The 15,570-nt window shown below is 40.7% G+C and overlaps 1 protein-coding gene across 4 annotated transcripts in view; it reads left to right on the plus strand.

Annotated features, from left to right (window-relative positions):
- Positions 1 to 15,570, plus strand: part of LEKR1 (leucine, glutamate and lysine rich 1) — a 146,631-nt gene that overhangs the window by 100,173 nt on the left and 30,888 nt on the right. For all 4 annotated transcript variants that reach the window (XM_019491840.2, XM_019491844.2, XM_059731063.1 and 1 more), the window contains one exon: positions 7,360 to 7,441. In XM_019491840.2, the coding sequence (XP_019347385.1) occupies positions 7,360 to 7,441 (82 nt within the window). The remainder of the gene's footprint in view (positions 1 to 7,359; positions 7,442 to 15,570) is intronic.

Genomic DNA, 15,570 nt, shown 5'->3' on the forward strand with positions numbered 1-15,570 from the left:
GCCTAGTCTGACACTTCTTTAACCTAAATTCTTAGTTTAACTCAAATTTTTATTCCAGAAGCAATAAATTACTTTGCTTTTAAAGCTTCTTGGGGACCACTGTTCCCTTGTGACCTCAACTGGAAGTACAAGGCTATGCTGAAAATATGCACTGACCAAAATTCTCTAGCTTGAGGTTCCTGGGTGTACAGTCATCAACAGTGGAATACATACATTATCCCTTAGAGAACTGCAGTTATTGTGCTGGTAAGGAACCAATTTTTAAAGTAGCTGAGCTTCCCTCTATTAGATGTCTTTTATTACATCTGAAAAGGAAAAAAATGTTTTGGAGTTCACCCTGACATGCTAAACAAAGTAAGTATGTTATAGAGTTTGTTATATGATGCTTTTTGGTTTTGCCCTCAAAATTACCAAACTAAAATAAAATCTAAACTTAAAAACTAACATCCAACCTGCTGTTGCAAAATATGTGACAATAATCCAGAATTACCAAATACAAGCTGCTATCTCCCCTATTAAAGCACACCCTTGAAGAATAAATTTTGTTTGGTTTGGCCCTTTCAAAGAAGTGTTAGAGGTCTTCATAGTTAAAGCTTTTGGGGATTTAAAAAAAAAAAATTCTTTGCAGGGGTAGGGGTTTGTGACAAAGGTTAGACACAATTCCGAGTTAGGAAGGTAGAGAAATGGAACATAAAAATACTGGGATGAATTTGATATGAAACCAACCAGGATAGAAGATAGTTTTAAATATGAGAACAAACTATGAAAAAATATCCCTCAAGCCTAAATATAATGATCAGTTGGTATTCACATTGCAAACCCAGAAAAGCCTATTGATCTTTTTTAGTTTCCAGTACCTTACAGTAAGCTTTACTTTCTTTAGTAATGGAAATTTTTACTTTACTATTTAATTATAGCAGTTATTTATATAGCATTTTCCTTTATTCAGCAAATTTTCAGCATGAGTTACCTTTTATTTTCCCCTTACCTTTATTAATCTCCTCAGATTTATGCCAATTTGACCTGTCCTTCAAGCTTCACATGAAATCATATTGTTTACCCTCTGTATATCTGATCCTGCAGACCCAGTTGCAGAACCCTTATTAACTTCAGAGGGAACTTAAAGGAGCTGGCTCTCTAATTGAATCCCTGTGCAGTGCTCTTAGTACAGGGCTAGTATTGTAAAAACATTGCAAAACAGATTGCATTAAGCAACAAAAGACCACCCAAATTACACCCAAATACCAAAATAAACTTTCTTTCTTTTTCCTCCAAAGCACTTCTTACAATCCCACATCCTAGCATGAAATAGATTATGCTAACTATTCAGATTCACAATTCCTAGAAACCTTCCAGAATCACAGGAAACTTTTAAATGACTAATTGTCAAAAATCAGATCACTGTGAAACACTGTTTTATGCGCAGCTGTCCCCATGTGAAGAGAACCTAAGGGCTCTTTCTGTGCCTTGCTGATCTAAAATAATTTGATCCTTACTTAATCTCTGTTAAGAAAGCAGTCACATCACAGTAGAATTTGCTGTTGTAAATTTTGGATTGTTTCCATGTGTTCTGCCTTACATCTGTTTGGTGTTTAAGGCCAATGTTTCCTTTTTTTGTAGCCGTTTACTTCATAAGCCAATGTTATTATGAATGACAGGAAATTAAAGTTGAATTATTTAGCTTTGGAGAACTGCACAGAACAATGAAGAATGCCTCATTGGAGAAACTAAAGCAACTGCAGGTGGTATAATCTATCCTTAATATATTTGGCCACAACCTCCTGTTCTTAGAAAAGCCAGGGATACTTAGCTTTGGAAAACAAAGGTCAGGGCTTTGCTCAGTATCTATTGTGCATTTTTATAATGTAGGTAACATAACTTGGATAACCCAGCAGTTATGTGACTGATTGTTAGAGAGAGATTTTTGTCATGACAAACTTAAAAATAACCACGAGGATGTTGTGGCAAAAGTGGCAGTTCTGTTGTGGCATCAAATGACACAGTTATTGATTGTACGTTGAATCATCATCAGGATTTTTCCTGTTTATAGTACAAGTTAAAATGTCACATATGCTGTAATAATGACTTTTACTGTACTGGTACATATCTTAGGTAAGTCAATCCAATTGAACTTCATATTTAAAAATAAAATGGCCTCTTTAGGAAGCCTAATTATAACTCCTTAAATAAATCTTAGCTTGTATATTGCCACAGTATCGTCCTTAAGGATATATTTTCATTGTTAGCTGGATGATTGGCATCTGGATCTGCGCCTTCAGATTAGTCTATCCAATGTGTGAGCAGGCACACTGCAATACTGTTACTATGTCAGTGGTTCTCAACCATTTTAGACTCAAGGAACATTTAACAGACTTAAAGCACCTTTGTGATTTGAGCAGCGCCCCATTTAAAAAAAATAACTTTTTTATACCTCCTTATATGTTATGCCACTTTCTAGAGGGTCCAGGTAGTTGGGGCAGAGGAATAGCAAGGTAGAGAGTGAACTGAGTCTGCTCTTATATGCTTATCTCCTTACATCTGGTTACACTCCTTACACCTTGTGGTACCCTTCAAAGGATTTTGCAGAACCCCCGTATGCCTCACCACCCTGGTTGAGAATCACTGTACTAGTCCTCACTGGTGCTGTGTTTCCCCGTATGTGTTTCTGATACTTCTGGGACTATATCCCACAGTTTTTGTTCTCTAGAGGAATGAAATGCTCTATGCTTTTTTCCCAGTTAATTGTGGGAGAAGCTTTCTTGACACACAAGGAAAATTTTGCAAAGGCACTGAAGGACTAGGAATACTTCAGAAAATTATGATGTGGATACATAAGACAATTAAAGGCAACTTAGTTTGTATACCACTGTAGGTTATACTGGTATCCAGACTGGACAATCAAGTGTCCAGAGATAACTGCCTGCATTAGGCAGTATTGCAGCACCACACCCTAAGTAGTAGGGGATCCAGTAAGAGCATGCTTGCATTGAGCAAAAGTTGCCTCGGATCACACTGATTAGAGCTGCTGACACACAATCCGTAACCTGGTATAATTTACACGCATACACATTTTCTCTTGACTTTCTAGGGAGTAACTTTTTTCTGGTGTGGAATGACTTACCCTGGTATAGGGCTGTATGTTTTGTGTTTGCGCCACATTTATAGTACTGAAAAGGCAAGTTACATCAGTATAAATGTGTTGTGTGCCCAAACCCTCAGTTTGCATCAATAGGCTCCTCACCTAAGTGTAAGCAGAATTTAGGCTTTAATCCATAATCCCACTGGTGCCAACTAGTTTGTATTGAAAGCAAAAGTTACCTTTCTTCAGATCAGAGGTTTTAATGTGCAGACTGGAGTATGGTTAGAGTCTACGCCAAATAAGAGCCTAGGCAATGAAGTCAACCCTTTAGGTGTTCTGCTCTCTAATTGTTTTCCAGGCAGATCAAATTTGCAGTTTTCAAAACTCACAACAAAGGTCTTTCTGGATGCTTGCCTTCTATTGAATCCATGTACTTGCACCACAGATACTTCCTATGGACAAGTGTTTTTTGCGGCAAATTCAAGATCCATGTGGAAACACTGCACTGGTCTGTACCTATCTGCATTTATGCATTAGATACAATTAATTGCTTATAAAAATAGGTCTTGTATAACATTTCCTATCTGCACATAATTCCAGATTTCCATGTATTTGAGGACCTTTGTGCACACAGACCTTTGTCCTACTTTTATAACTAAAATGGCAAAATCTCAAAAATATTAAGTCATAGATCTTTTTTAAAACATACAAGTAATGGACCACATTATAGTCATAACAAATTAATTCTGAATTATAGCTGGTGACATATCTGTGGTTGCCTGGATGAAGATGACCATTGCTAAGCTCTTCACTTGTCCTGTTTTAAACCATAGGGTCCTTTATGTAATAGGAAGTCAATAGGAATTTAGTGGGAGAGGAGTTAGGAGTTTACTCTCAGCACTTCCCCTCCCAAACAATCTAGTCCCTTTGCACGTTATGGCTAAGTATGGACATTCAAAAAGCCTGAGGCAGAATCAATCAAACTTATGTGGGTTTCTGTAAGCAGCATAGGTTACCTTGGGAGTGAACAGAACGCACATTTGCCCTTTGGTGGGGGTCGGGCACACAGGCTGCCTGCTCTGGCTGAGGTTGGGGGCCCTCCTAGACAACTCCCAGTGGGCTCCTTGCGCTGCCAAAGACTGCTGAGCACAGCCAAGCAGTCAAATAGCTGGGCCATGCCGTCTTCATCAGTCACTTGCATGTCAGCTGTAGTCAGGCAGTGGAGGCACTCATCCCCTGCAGCCTGGTCGTGCTCCCTGGGGCTGCACCCACTTCCCTCCCCCCCAGAACCTTCTTCCCCCCCAGAAGTGGGCACAGCCCCAGGGAACTGATCCAGCCAGCAGCCAGACTGTATTTCCCAGCAGCCCCTGCCCTCATGGCTTGGGCCCCAGTCTCCATGGGGACCCCAGCCATACCTGTAGCAGGCTGGAATTGCCATGGAGACCAGCCTGAGCTGCGCTGGCAGTGCACATGGCAGAGCAGAGGAGGGGGCTGCCTGGAGCCACTGGGAACTTGGAATGGGGCTAGCTTGCTCTGGAGCCAGGGCAGAGCCGCAATCTGCAGCCTGCAAGCTGCAGGAGGGACACGCAGGCAGGGGATCGCAGCTCTATCCAGGCTCCTTGCAGTGGTGATAGCCTGCAGCAGTGACAGCTTGTTGTTGTAAGGATAATTGCAAAAATAATCAGATATTGATAGAAATTATTTCAACTTGTTTCCAGATGTGTAAATGCTTAGATTTTATAAATGAAAATACTCTGATTAAATTAATTTACTTCAGAAAATTTAACCATAACCTTAACAAGTTTTATATTTGGAAATGTATTTATATTTTAAATTAAATTCATAAAATGATAATGCTTTGTATAGAACGATTTAAATTGTGATCACATGATTTCCCAAGAAAATGAGGCTCCTTTGTTATTTGTATAGAAAATGTTATAATTCATTTATTGCAGAAACATTAATCTATGGCCCTTTAAACTTTTCATATAGAAAACTAAAGGGATATTAAGCCTTCTTTAATTTAGACTGAATAACATTTTATTACTGTAGAGTTGTGACCTGTGTAATACTTTATTTTAGAATGGTTTGTTCTACAATGAGGAAAGTTTACCTGTTGCGAGCAGTCATTAAGTTATATCTAAACTGACAAAGTTCACCATTAATGTAGGAAGGACAGCTCTGATTATAAACATCTGTGGTGGAAGTATTCCTGAGTCTGCTCACTTATCCTAAACACAGAAATGTTCCAGTGAAGCCACTCCAGAGGCATCTCTGGATCTCACTGAAGACCCAGATCTCAATATTGATTGCAAGAGGACATCCCCAGAAATCTGAAACATGCAAACAGGGACAGGGGGACGGGGAAGGTGTGCTGTGGGGTTACCTCTGCTGGGATATACTAGGGATGTGGTATAAACCTAACCGCATGTATTTCCTGTTGTCTTAATGAGTCAGCTCCCAAACCATACTACATTCTCAGGATGTACCACATAATTCCTAAGTCCTATGATGCACTGCATTGAATTAAAAAATAGGATGGCCATTATATATTAAGCTGGTGTGAAGCAGCTGTATTCACTTCAGATTCGACCAATTCTGGGGACAGTGATTTGATTCAGTTATTCGAATCACTGTCCCAAATCAATTTAGCCAAATCTGATTTGGAGATTTGGCCACCACCGAATTGGCTGAATCTCCAAATCAGCCCCATCCCCGCCCACTCTCCCAGCCCTGTCAATGTCTGCCCCATCTGGTCCCAGCTCCCTGCTCTTTAAAAAAAATCCCAGCACTCACCTGCTGCTGCCAGGCAGGGGGGGCAATCCCCGCTGCCCCCCACTGCCCCACGCCACGTGGGGGGCTCTGCCATAAGCATCCCAACCCCCGCCTGCTCTCCCAGCACCCCTCATGGCTGCCCTGCCCACCCCAGCTCCCAGCTCTTTTTTTAAAAGCCCTAATAACTGGCTGCTGCCAAGCAGGGGGAGGGTGATCCCCACTGCCCCCTACTGTGTGGGGGGCTCTGCCATGAGCCCCCAGAAGGCCCAATGCTGCTGCAGCAGCTGGTGAGTACTGGGCTTTTTTCCTTTTTTTTTAAAGAGCCAGGAGCTGCGGCCAGGCAGGGCAGCCATGGGTGGGGGGGGACGCACTGGGAGAGCGGGCAGGGGTCGGGGGCACTCAGGGGGGCTAGGGGAGCAGGCAGGAGTGCCTCCATGGTCCCCTTCCCCCTCCTCCAGCCCCGCCCTCCCCCGCCCCCTACTTACCAGCATGGAGTTTTGGTAAGCTCCTTGCGGCAGTGAACGGGGACTGCCCTAATCTCCGAAGCTCTCCAAATCTTTGCCAAATCAATTCAGAGAGCTTCAAATCGATTCAGACCTTTTAATTGGTCTCCTGATTCAATTTAGATTCAGAGATTTGTCCGCCAAATCTCCTCCTAATTGAATCAGCACCCGAAGCTTCACACAGCCCTATCATATATCACAGTGAAGTCAGCCAGGAAGTCCACCCTATAAGACAGAATAGGGCATGCATCAGTGGAATGCCAAACTGCCCTAAAATAAAATATTTTTGATTTATTTGATAAACTGAACTCTTCTGGAAAAAGAGAAAAGTTGATTATTTATCCAACTGCTGATAGATGTTGTGGTTTGAGGGACAACATTTAGCTGAGAGAACATGACAGAAAATGCACATTAAAGTTTGGTTAATTTCTGATACTTCTAAGTTTTGAAGTTCATTTCATGTTTGAACTCTGATTGCTGGGCCAAATTCTTTTTCAGTTGTGCTTTAAGGATTCCCAGTATATCTACTGTTGAATTTTTTTTCATTCCCACCAGTGAACTGTATATTTCCCTGGGGAATCAAAACTCTAATAATACAAAATCAATTTGTTAATGCATCCAACTAAAGCTAACACAGGAATGAAAATAAGTCTCTTTCTAAATCAAAACACAATGCAGCACAAATCTGACTAATCCAAAAAATATATTATGTTGTTCATAAACTAACACAAATATATGTTTGTATAGAACTTATTAATAGTGAAAAATCATTTCAATATAAAGAATCACAAGATAATGGACATTATCAAGAAAGGTAGATACTTTGTATTTCCTATCACTAAAGATCATATGAAGACTAGTTTATAATTTGAGTAAAATTTATTTTACTTTGCTTATATGGAGTAGTGAGAAGGCAGTTAATTTTGTTGGTGTAATACATCATAAGAACAAATAACACACAAACATATAAAAGTAAAACAAATCCATTTGTGTTTTTTTCAGATTTAACAAATCAAGTAGAGACAGTTGGACTCAAATTTCAGAAAGTAACAGCTGAACTGGACCACTACAAAAATCTATTCATGTAAGACATACTACTTTATTTATTTTGTGTTGTGATTCTGCCATCAATTTGTGTTCAAAACTGTGAATATCTTTTAAAAAAATAGAGAATTATTGCTGATTGTCAAAGAGGTTTAGTATAAGATGTGTGGCATATGGTATATGACCTATTTTAAATTGTATTAAGGTTTGTTTACTAAGGTTACTAGAGCTTGCACCTAGTGTTTCTGAGAACGGTACATTAATTCTATATGAATGCATGTCTGTGCTGCAACAGAGACCAAGGAGACTGTATAATAAATATGCTCTTCCGGGGCAGCCAAAATCAGCTGCTCAAACAGAAAGCACTAGCAACAACTTGATCAAGTCTGCTGGAGCAATTAAATCAAGTCTGCTGGAGCGTGGTAATTACTGCACTCCAGCAGCCTCCAGCGTCCTGTGTATCAGCGTCCCTATGCTTAAAAATGGTGGCAGAGATGCTTTATCTAAAGCTTGTTCAATGTGCACATTAATTATAGTGGCTCTGGTGCTGCTGTAATTAAAGTGCCCTCTCTCCCCCCACTCCTGGAGCATGTGTATAAATGCCCAGAGATGGTAATAACTAATCCTGATAAAGTGGAAGTATAACTGAGATTCATGTTGTGACTGGTGCACATATTCACTATTTCCTACTCACACATATGAGAGGAACATGCTAGTTGAACTCACAGTGGTATGTGCTGCTTTGGGTTAAACCTTACCTTAGTGGGATTATTAGAGAGGGGAAAAAAAGGAGGAGGAAAGGAAGAAGCCTATGCACCTTCTATTTCAACATAAAAGGAAGCTGAGGAAAGATTCTCTTTCCCCAAACTCCCAGAACGGTGGGGAAAGAGATACTGCTCCTTACAACCTCTACTATACTTCCAAACTATTCTATTATATTTGTGTTTTATAAAAAGAAACAAAAACTATTTTAAAAATTGACCCCTTGGTCCTTCATAAAGAGGCATCAGAAAATCATCATTCTGTTTTAATGTTAAAGGTCTGCTTTCATAATTCACAGATCAACTCATCTTCCTCTCAGAGCTTTACTCAATGCTTATTGAAGCCAGTGTATCTTTATCCCATACACATGGAAAGAAAGAAAAAATGCAAGTGATCTGATTTAATTAGGCCACAAAATGTTATTCTGGAAACTGGCAGCAATAACTGCTATACTGTTGGTCACAGTTAAACTGACCTTAAATATTTCCACCTGGAGGAAGACTGATGTCAGTTCACTGATGTCACCACCACTCCAAAGTTGATATCCAACCGCCTATCACATATTAAAGGGTTGGGTGAAGGGGTTTGTCACTTTGTTGCATCCAACATTAGGAGCCCAAGCTATATTCCTAGTACCTGCCATCTGCTAAACAGAGGCAATTAGAACCTAAGGACTTTACTAAAAGCAGATAAAAACTCCAGTCCTTTCCTAATGCCAGAAGCACGGAGGAGTTAAAAAAAGTAGTTCAGTATGGAAAATCAGGATTTCTCTTGTCTTCACACTTGTAAAACACATCAGTGGTTTACCTGAGCCTTACCAAGTCAGGTACTTTTCAACCATACCCAGATGCCTTGCTAGTCCTGACAAAACCCCCCTGGCATTAAAAGCTGTACTTCATTGACCTCAAGAGGAGTGATCAGTGCACAGATCAGCTTTGGAATCAGACCTGATTTTGTTTTCTGTTCTGAATTGTTTTTTTCATCTTTGATAAGATAACATACATGAGAAGCTTTAACAGATCCATAATGAAACCAGAGTGCATTTAAAAGGATCAGAACCAGAGACCATATATCCTTGAATGAGCTTTTTGCCAAATTTAAAATTCATGTGGCATGTACATTTGGACTTTTCACAATCTACGAAAAATATTTTATTGTAAATAATTCAGAACTGGTATCCATTTTTATAGTGCTCTAATGAAGATAAATGTTACTCGTCACATTTTAAAGACAAGAGTAATGAGTTAGTATTATCAACCCTAAGAAAATGCCTGTCCACAGTCTCTTTTACAGACATTTCTCAAATTTAAACAAGATTTCCTTTATAGTCTGAAGTTGTCATTTTCAGTTCCTATATTTGGAGAGCCCGATAATAACAAGTTACAAATATTTAGAATGCTTAGCAACAAAGTGCTTTAATAGTAAGGCAAGCTCTCAGTATGAAAAACACATTTAATGTAGTTAACTATACAGTAAAAAAAACCCCTTCCAAATGCAATTTTAAAATATCAATGTAATATGGCTATAATTTAATAAAATAACATATTCTATTTCTGTTTAAATATAAACATGAGGTTTAAGCATGGTTATTACTTGGAGAAGTAATGCCATAGGAAAAAGAAGCCTCCAAAGTTTCCAACCTAATACCTTCCTCCGTTGTTATTGTAGGTGATAATTGTGGATTTTCTTAATTAAAACCTCCATCTGCAAGCTAATACTTTTCTTGTTTACTATAATAAATGCCTTATATTTTACTTTATATTAGGTTATGCTTAGATTACAGTAAAACATAAAACATAAACTAATAAAAATCATTTGTCTCATGATGTGTTATATATACATAGAATTAAAATTTCCTTTCTTTGTAGTTTTGACTTGCAGACTTATGAGATGTAAATTGAATACCTCTTCCTATTCCTGTTATAGTGTTCTTTTTAAAGAAGTTGTATATACTGACCTATAAAGAGGTAATATGTATAAAACCAAGTATATTTTGTTATATAATAACAATGTGAAGGTTTAATGTAATAATCATTCATACAGAAATATAATCAATACCCTATTTAATTTAGTTCATCCAGGTGTGGACCTTACACTTAGACCTGATCTCAGTGATAAGAAATCAATCTAAACCCAAAACAGAACACAAGTTCTGCACACACAGACCAGTCTAAAAATGGCAGAATGTGGTCTAAGATAGACCTGGATTGATGTACACCCAAACTTAAATAATCTAGACTAAACCATAAAATACAACTTCTATACAGTTACTTGCACATCTGCATGCCTGGGAAGCCCAGCTCCTTGCCCTGACCCTTTGAGCTGCACTTTTCCTGTCCACCCCCCTGGCATGGGGCTATTTTTAGCCCCCCAGCCCCTCACCCCCCCTGCCATGGACCAGCCAGCTCCCCCCGCCTCCAAACCCCAGTCCTCCAGCCACTCCAGGTATCATTTTTGTCAATGTTTGCTGCTGTCAGGAGCCAAGGAAGTAAGTATCAGTGGGCAGATGGGGCAGGAGGGATGGGGGTGTAGGTTTTCTGAGGAGATTGAGGGGCTAAAAATAGAGGGTGGTCCTTCCCAAACCCTTGGTCTTCCCCAAGCTCCCCCCATGGATCCCACAACCCCCTTCCCCACTTGATCCTCCCAGAACCTCCTGAACCTCAGCAATTTCCCATGGAGCCCAGCAACCTCCACCATCATCCCTGATTGCTCCTGCGGATCTCACCTGTCCCCCTGATCCTCCCAAACCCTACTGCAGATCTTGCATGCCCCCCCCAACCCCTCCCACAGATCCCACCTGCCCCTCCATCCCTCTGATTGCTCTTGCAAGTGCTACCTACCACAATCCCCACAATCCCTCCTGCAGATCCCTCCTGCCTCCCCATCTCCCTGATTCATCCTGCAGTTGCTGCCTGCACCAGCAACACCCCTATGGAGCCCTGAGCCTGCTTGTCCCTGCCACACCATTCCTCCAACCCCCCCCCCCCCCCATCTAGTCTCTTCCATCCTGACTTATCTTATTGGGTGGCCATTTTTAATGCAATCTAACCTCCCCCTAACTGCCGCCCCAATCATGAGACCAGCTTTGTATAGCTTAGAGGGCACTATGAAATTCTCTGGCAGTAACCTAAAATAGCTTTTCTGTATATGAGACTGTTGTGATTTTCACTTATGTTATTCTGAGACTAGAAATGAATCTTAGGTTCCTTTGAGAAGTTGGGATTTTTCCCATTTTAATGAAATAGTGGATCCATTAAAAATTAGGGAGAAGTTCCACATACAAGTAAAACTGGATTTTTAGCAGTTTTTTAGTGGCAGCTGTTCAAAGCTGTTTGGAATGTTACGCTACAACCTGGAAAAGTAGATTAGTAGACTGGCAAAAATGGGCTTCATAAATTACCGAATTGCATAGAATTGATGCATCATCTGGATAACACTTTCCTTTGTGTCAAAAAGATATGTGTGTATGTGATTTCTGTGATGCAACCCTAAGCAAAACTGTGAATTTTGACTCTGTCTCCTTTAGGGAGAAAAAAAGACCTCCCAGGGGAAACTCTGGTATAATTCTTGCTAATATAACTAGCAAGGTAGTTATAAGTATAAGTAACCATAAGAATGTTGACTATGCTAGGGCTCCCAATTGTAGGAAGATTTTGTTATTTTTTTTATTTATTTATTAGATTTATATGCTGTCCTTCCCAACAAAGCTCAGGGTGGCTTACAGAAGTCAGCAAAATACCTTACAAAACAAGCTAACATGAGAACAAAAAAAAGAGGAGAAACATAACTTATAAAGGCAACAGCACAAGGACATTGTCTTACCCTGGACTCCCCCTGGGGCTGTGACATTTATATATCAATTAACTGAAGCAACTGTCCTCAGGAGCCCCTAGTCCTTCCCATCCTTCCTCAGCAGGAATGACTGAAGATATAGGATTCAGTTATGGGATGACAGGTTATATTACAGAATCATAGAAAAGTAAGGCTTGAAAAGACTTCTGGAGGTCTTCTAGTCCAATCCCCTGCTTGGAGGAAGATCATTCTTAGCCAAATCCTTCTGTCTATCCAATCAATCTTGTTGCACAAGTACCAGTATATTGCCCCCCAAAAAAGTGCCCTAACCTGCCATAGGTAAAAAAGAAGGATAATGGTGGTCAGTGTCCTGCTGCTATAAGAGTTGTTATAGAGTACTGAAGAGATCCAAGGAAGATCTCCTGCTATACAAGAAGGCAAAAATCAATTTAAATCCAGTCCATATTAGTCTGACCATGGAGTAAAATTCCTTTCTGTTCCCAAATGTGATGATTGTTCTGACCATGAGTTGATGGGGCAATACCCTGTAGCCAGGACTCTCCAGGTTTTAGTCCCGGCAGGAGCACTGGCATACCGCAGTCATAAATCTCCAGCCTTGGCTATAACCAACACCCAATGCTTCTATGGAATGCAGAAAACCCCCTGACACCTGTAGTAACAGGAGAGAAGAAATGCGTTCCCAGCCCTATGCAGCAATCAGCAAAGCTGAGAAGCATGGGAAAACCAAATATCCTCCATTCTGCTCTTCAACCTGGCAACAGCAAGCATAACTTGACACATCACCTTGCACTGGACAGTCAGAACTCCCCTTTCTGTGTCCCCTCCATAAACTCATCCCAGCTCTTTTAATCTTTTTTTTTTTTTTTTTGGCAACTAAGCCAATTGTGGAGTTCAGCTTCATTCTCTGGGTGCTGAGCACGGTGTCCTCCAATACACACCTGCTCTTGGCTGCAGAGTCTTCTCATTTATCTCCCAACAATCCTGGCATAGCTAATGCTAGATCATCTCTGACCAATGGTTATCCAAGCTCTTCTTAACCTCCAGTGATGGAGATTTCACAGCTTGCCAAAGCAGTTTACTTCCCTGTCTCACTATTACAACAGTGAAAAAATTCTTCCTGGTATCCAATCTAAACCTAATTTGTTGCAACTTCAAGCCATTGGTATGCATCCTGTTCTTTGAAGCAATGGAAGAAAGGTGTTCTGCCTTTTCTTTATGGCAGCTCTTCAGATATTTGAAGATGGTATCATGTCCCCTCTTAATCGTCTTTACAGCGTACCTATTTTTTCTAACCTCCCTTACATGGCTTGCCTTCCAAGCCCTTTAACATTTTTACTATCCACCTCAGAATCTGATTGGGGTCTGGGCTAGTGGGGACTCTAGTACGTCTGTACTTTGAGGCATTAGTATGCAGCTGGGGTTGCTAAACACTACTTTCTTCATGTCCCAACAGAGTCAACTCAAAGCAGAGAAGATGATGGATTTCTTCCAGACACTCCTCTGAGTGTACCAGACTCATATACTACCAAGAACCTTTCTTCCTTTGAATTGCAAAATGATGGTCATTTTTATCATACCTCTATAATTAAAAAGATGAGCCAAGATTTAATAAATGGGTATATAAAGTTAGTCTCCAGATGCATGTACACACATGCTTATTTCCCTCTGTCACTCCAGTCTTTACCAAGCAGCAGCACCATGGGTTAATGAAGATGTGGAGGGAGTGAGGGGGTATGGCTGGTGAGCAAGGCTGGATGTAAAGGATCATGCAGAGATAGATTGACATGGAAAAGGAGCAAGGGTGTGCATAAAGAGGAGCACTGGGAGAATGTAGCCATGACATGGAGGTCTTCAGTATTTGGTAATGTGGCAAAGAGGACAGAAACATGTATAATCAATAGGGCTGTGCAAAGCTTTGGTCCCTGATTCAATCTGGTGGAGATTCAGCCTGATTTGGCGGCTGAATCTCTGAATCCAAATCAACTCAGAAGACCCTTTAATCTCTCCAAATCGAATTGGAACAGTACAGTTCTCATTGTACTGGAGAATTGATTCGGAGAGATTTGGAAAGACTTGGAGATTTGGACATAGACACAGCTTTAAATGTTTCTTCTACATACCTCAAAGTAGCAGGCGGCTCGTGAATGCTGCGATGGTGGGGCAGACAGAGCGTCCCACAGGAGCATGGGGGACTCCCCAGCGCGCTTGGCAGCAGGCCTGGAAATGGACCAGAAGCACTTCTGATCTACTTCTGGATTCGCTGGGGAGCTCACAGGGACCCCCCCATACCCTCTGTCTCAGTGACTGGTGCCTCCTGGGTCTGGGGGGGGGGGGGGCCGCCAGGGTCCCCCCATGGCCAAACACTGAGCCAGGACAGGGTTTCGGGGGGGGCCGCCAGAGCACTCCCCAACGGACCCAGAAGTGAATAAGAAAAATTCCAGTCCACTTCCGGGTTCACTGCCAAGCACACAGGGGGTGGGGCTGCGCTCCTTTGGGACAGTCCATCCACCCCAGCATCACAGCTTTCATGATCCATGCCTGGTACCTCGAGGTATGTAGAAAAAACATTTAAAGCTGTGTCTATGGCCGAATCTCTGGTTCTCCGAATCAACATTGAATCTTCAGATTCAGATTCAGCTGAATCGAATCAGGGACAGTGATCTGAATCAACTAATCGAATCATGGTCCCTGATTCGGGCCAAATCCAAATCAAATACAGCCTGTTTTGCACACCCCTAATAATCAACATGGATAGTTATTTACACAGATGGGTATAGACTCCTTCAAAAACTAAATACTAGAAAATTTCCCCAGATAAAATAATTGATATAGAAACAAGTTACCTGCTTGTCTCATGGCGCACAAAAATGATAGGAAATTACTAATGAAAACTTTACCCTTCCATTGTAACCTAAAACGGTTTGACCTACTTTGTCCTTCTTCACATTATTTCATCCACAGCATACATGCATTCTTCCTTTAGCTGTAGTACAAAACATGCAGCCTTAAACCCTACCACAAACATCAAATATGAAAAATGCATCATTTCATCTTGCTTCCTTATACGTACCACTCACATAACACCATTATAGGAAACTTTAGGCACAGTAACATCTAAAAAATATAAACAATATTACAAGGTACTTCCACTTTAAAGATAAAATATTCCCTCCGTTAACTACCACTCAATGCAACATACTTAAATACAACTATCAGCTGAAATCTGCAAACCACAGTCTACTTTTAACACCAAACATCACTCCACATGGACACAGTTAAAAGTTATGTAATTTCTGTAGAAGGGGAGGGAGGTGGCATGCATGTTGTGCATGAGATAATTTAGAGGGGGGATTGTGAGAATATTGTAAGGTTTGTACAAGACCCTGGTTTGGTGGTACAAGCACTTGAAAACCAGCAGGAGTTGTTCAGAAAAACTCTTTTATTTGAAAGACTAGAAAACATATAGTTAGTTTATTCCTGTTAGGAAGATAATTAACTGGTTTAACTGTGTTTATCTCTGATTGTAATTTGTCCCTCTTAAATCTTTCATCCAAATATGTAGCTATATGATTATCAGGGATCTGGGTTCTCCAT

The sequence above is a fragment of the Alligator mississippiensis genome, chromosome 7 (genome assembly GCF_030867095.1).
Source record: "Alligator mississippiensis isolate rAllMis1 chromosome 7, rAllMis1, whole genome shotgun sequence".
Taxonomy (NCBI): Eukaryota; Metazoa; Chordata; order Crocodylia; family Alligatoridae; genus Alligator; species Alligator mississippiensis.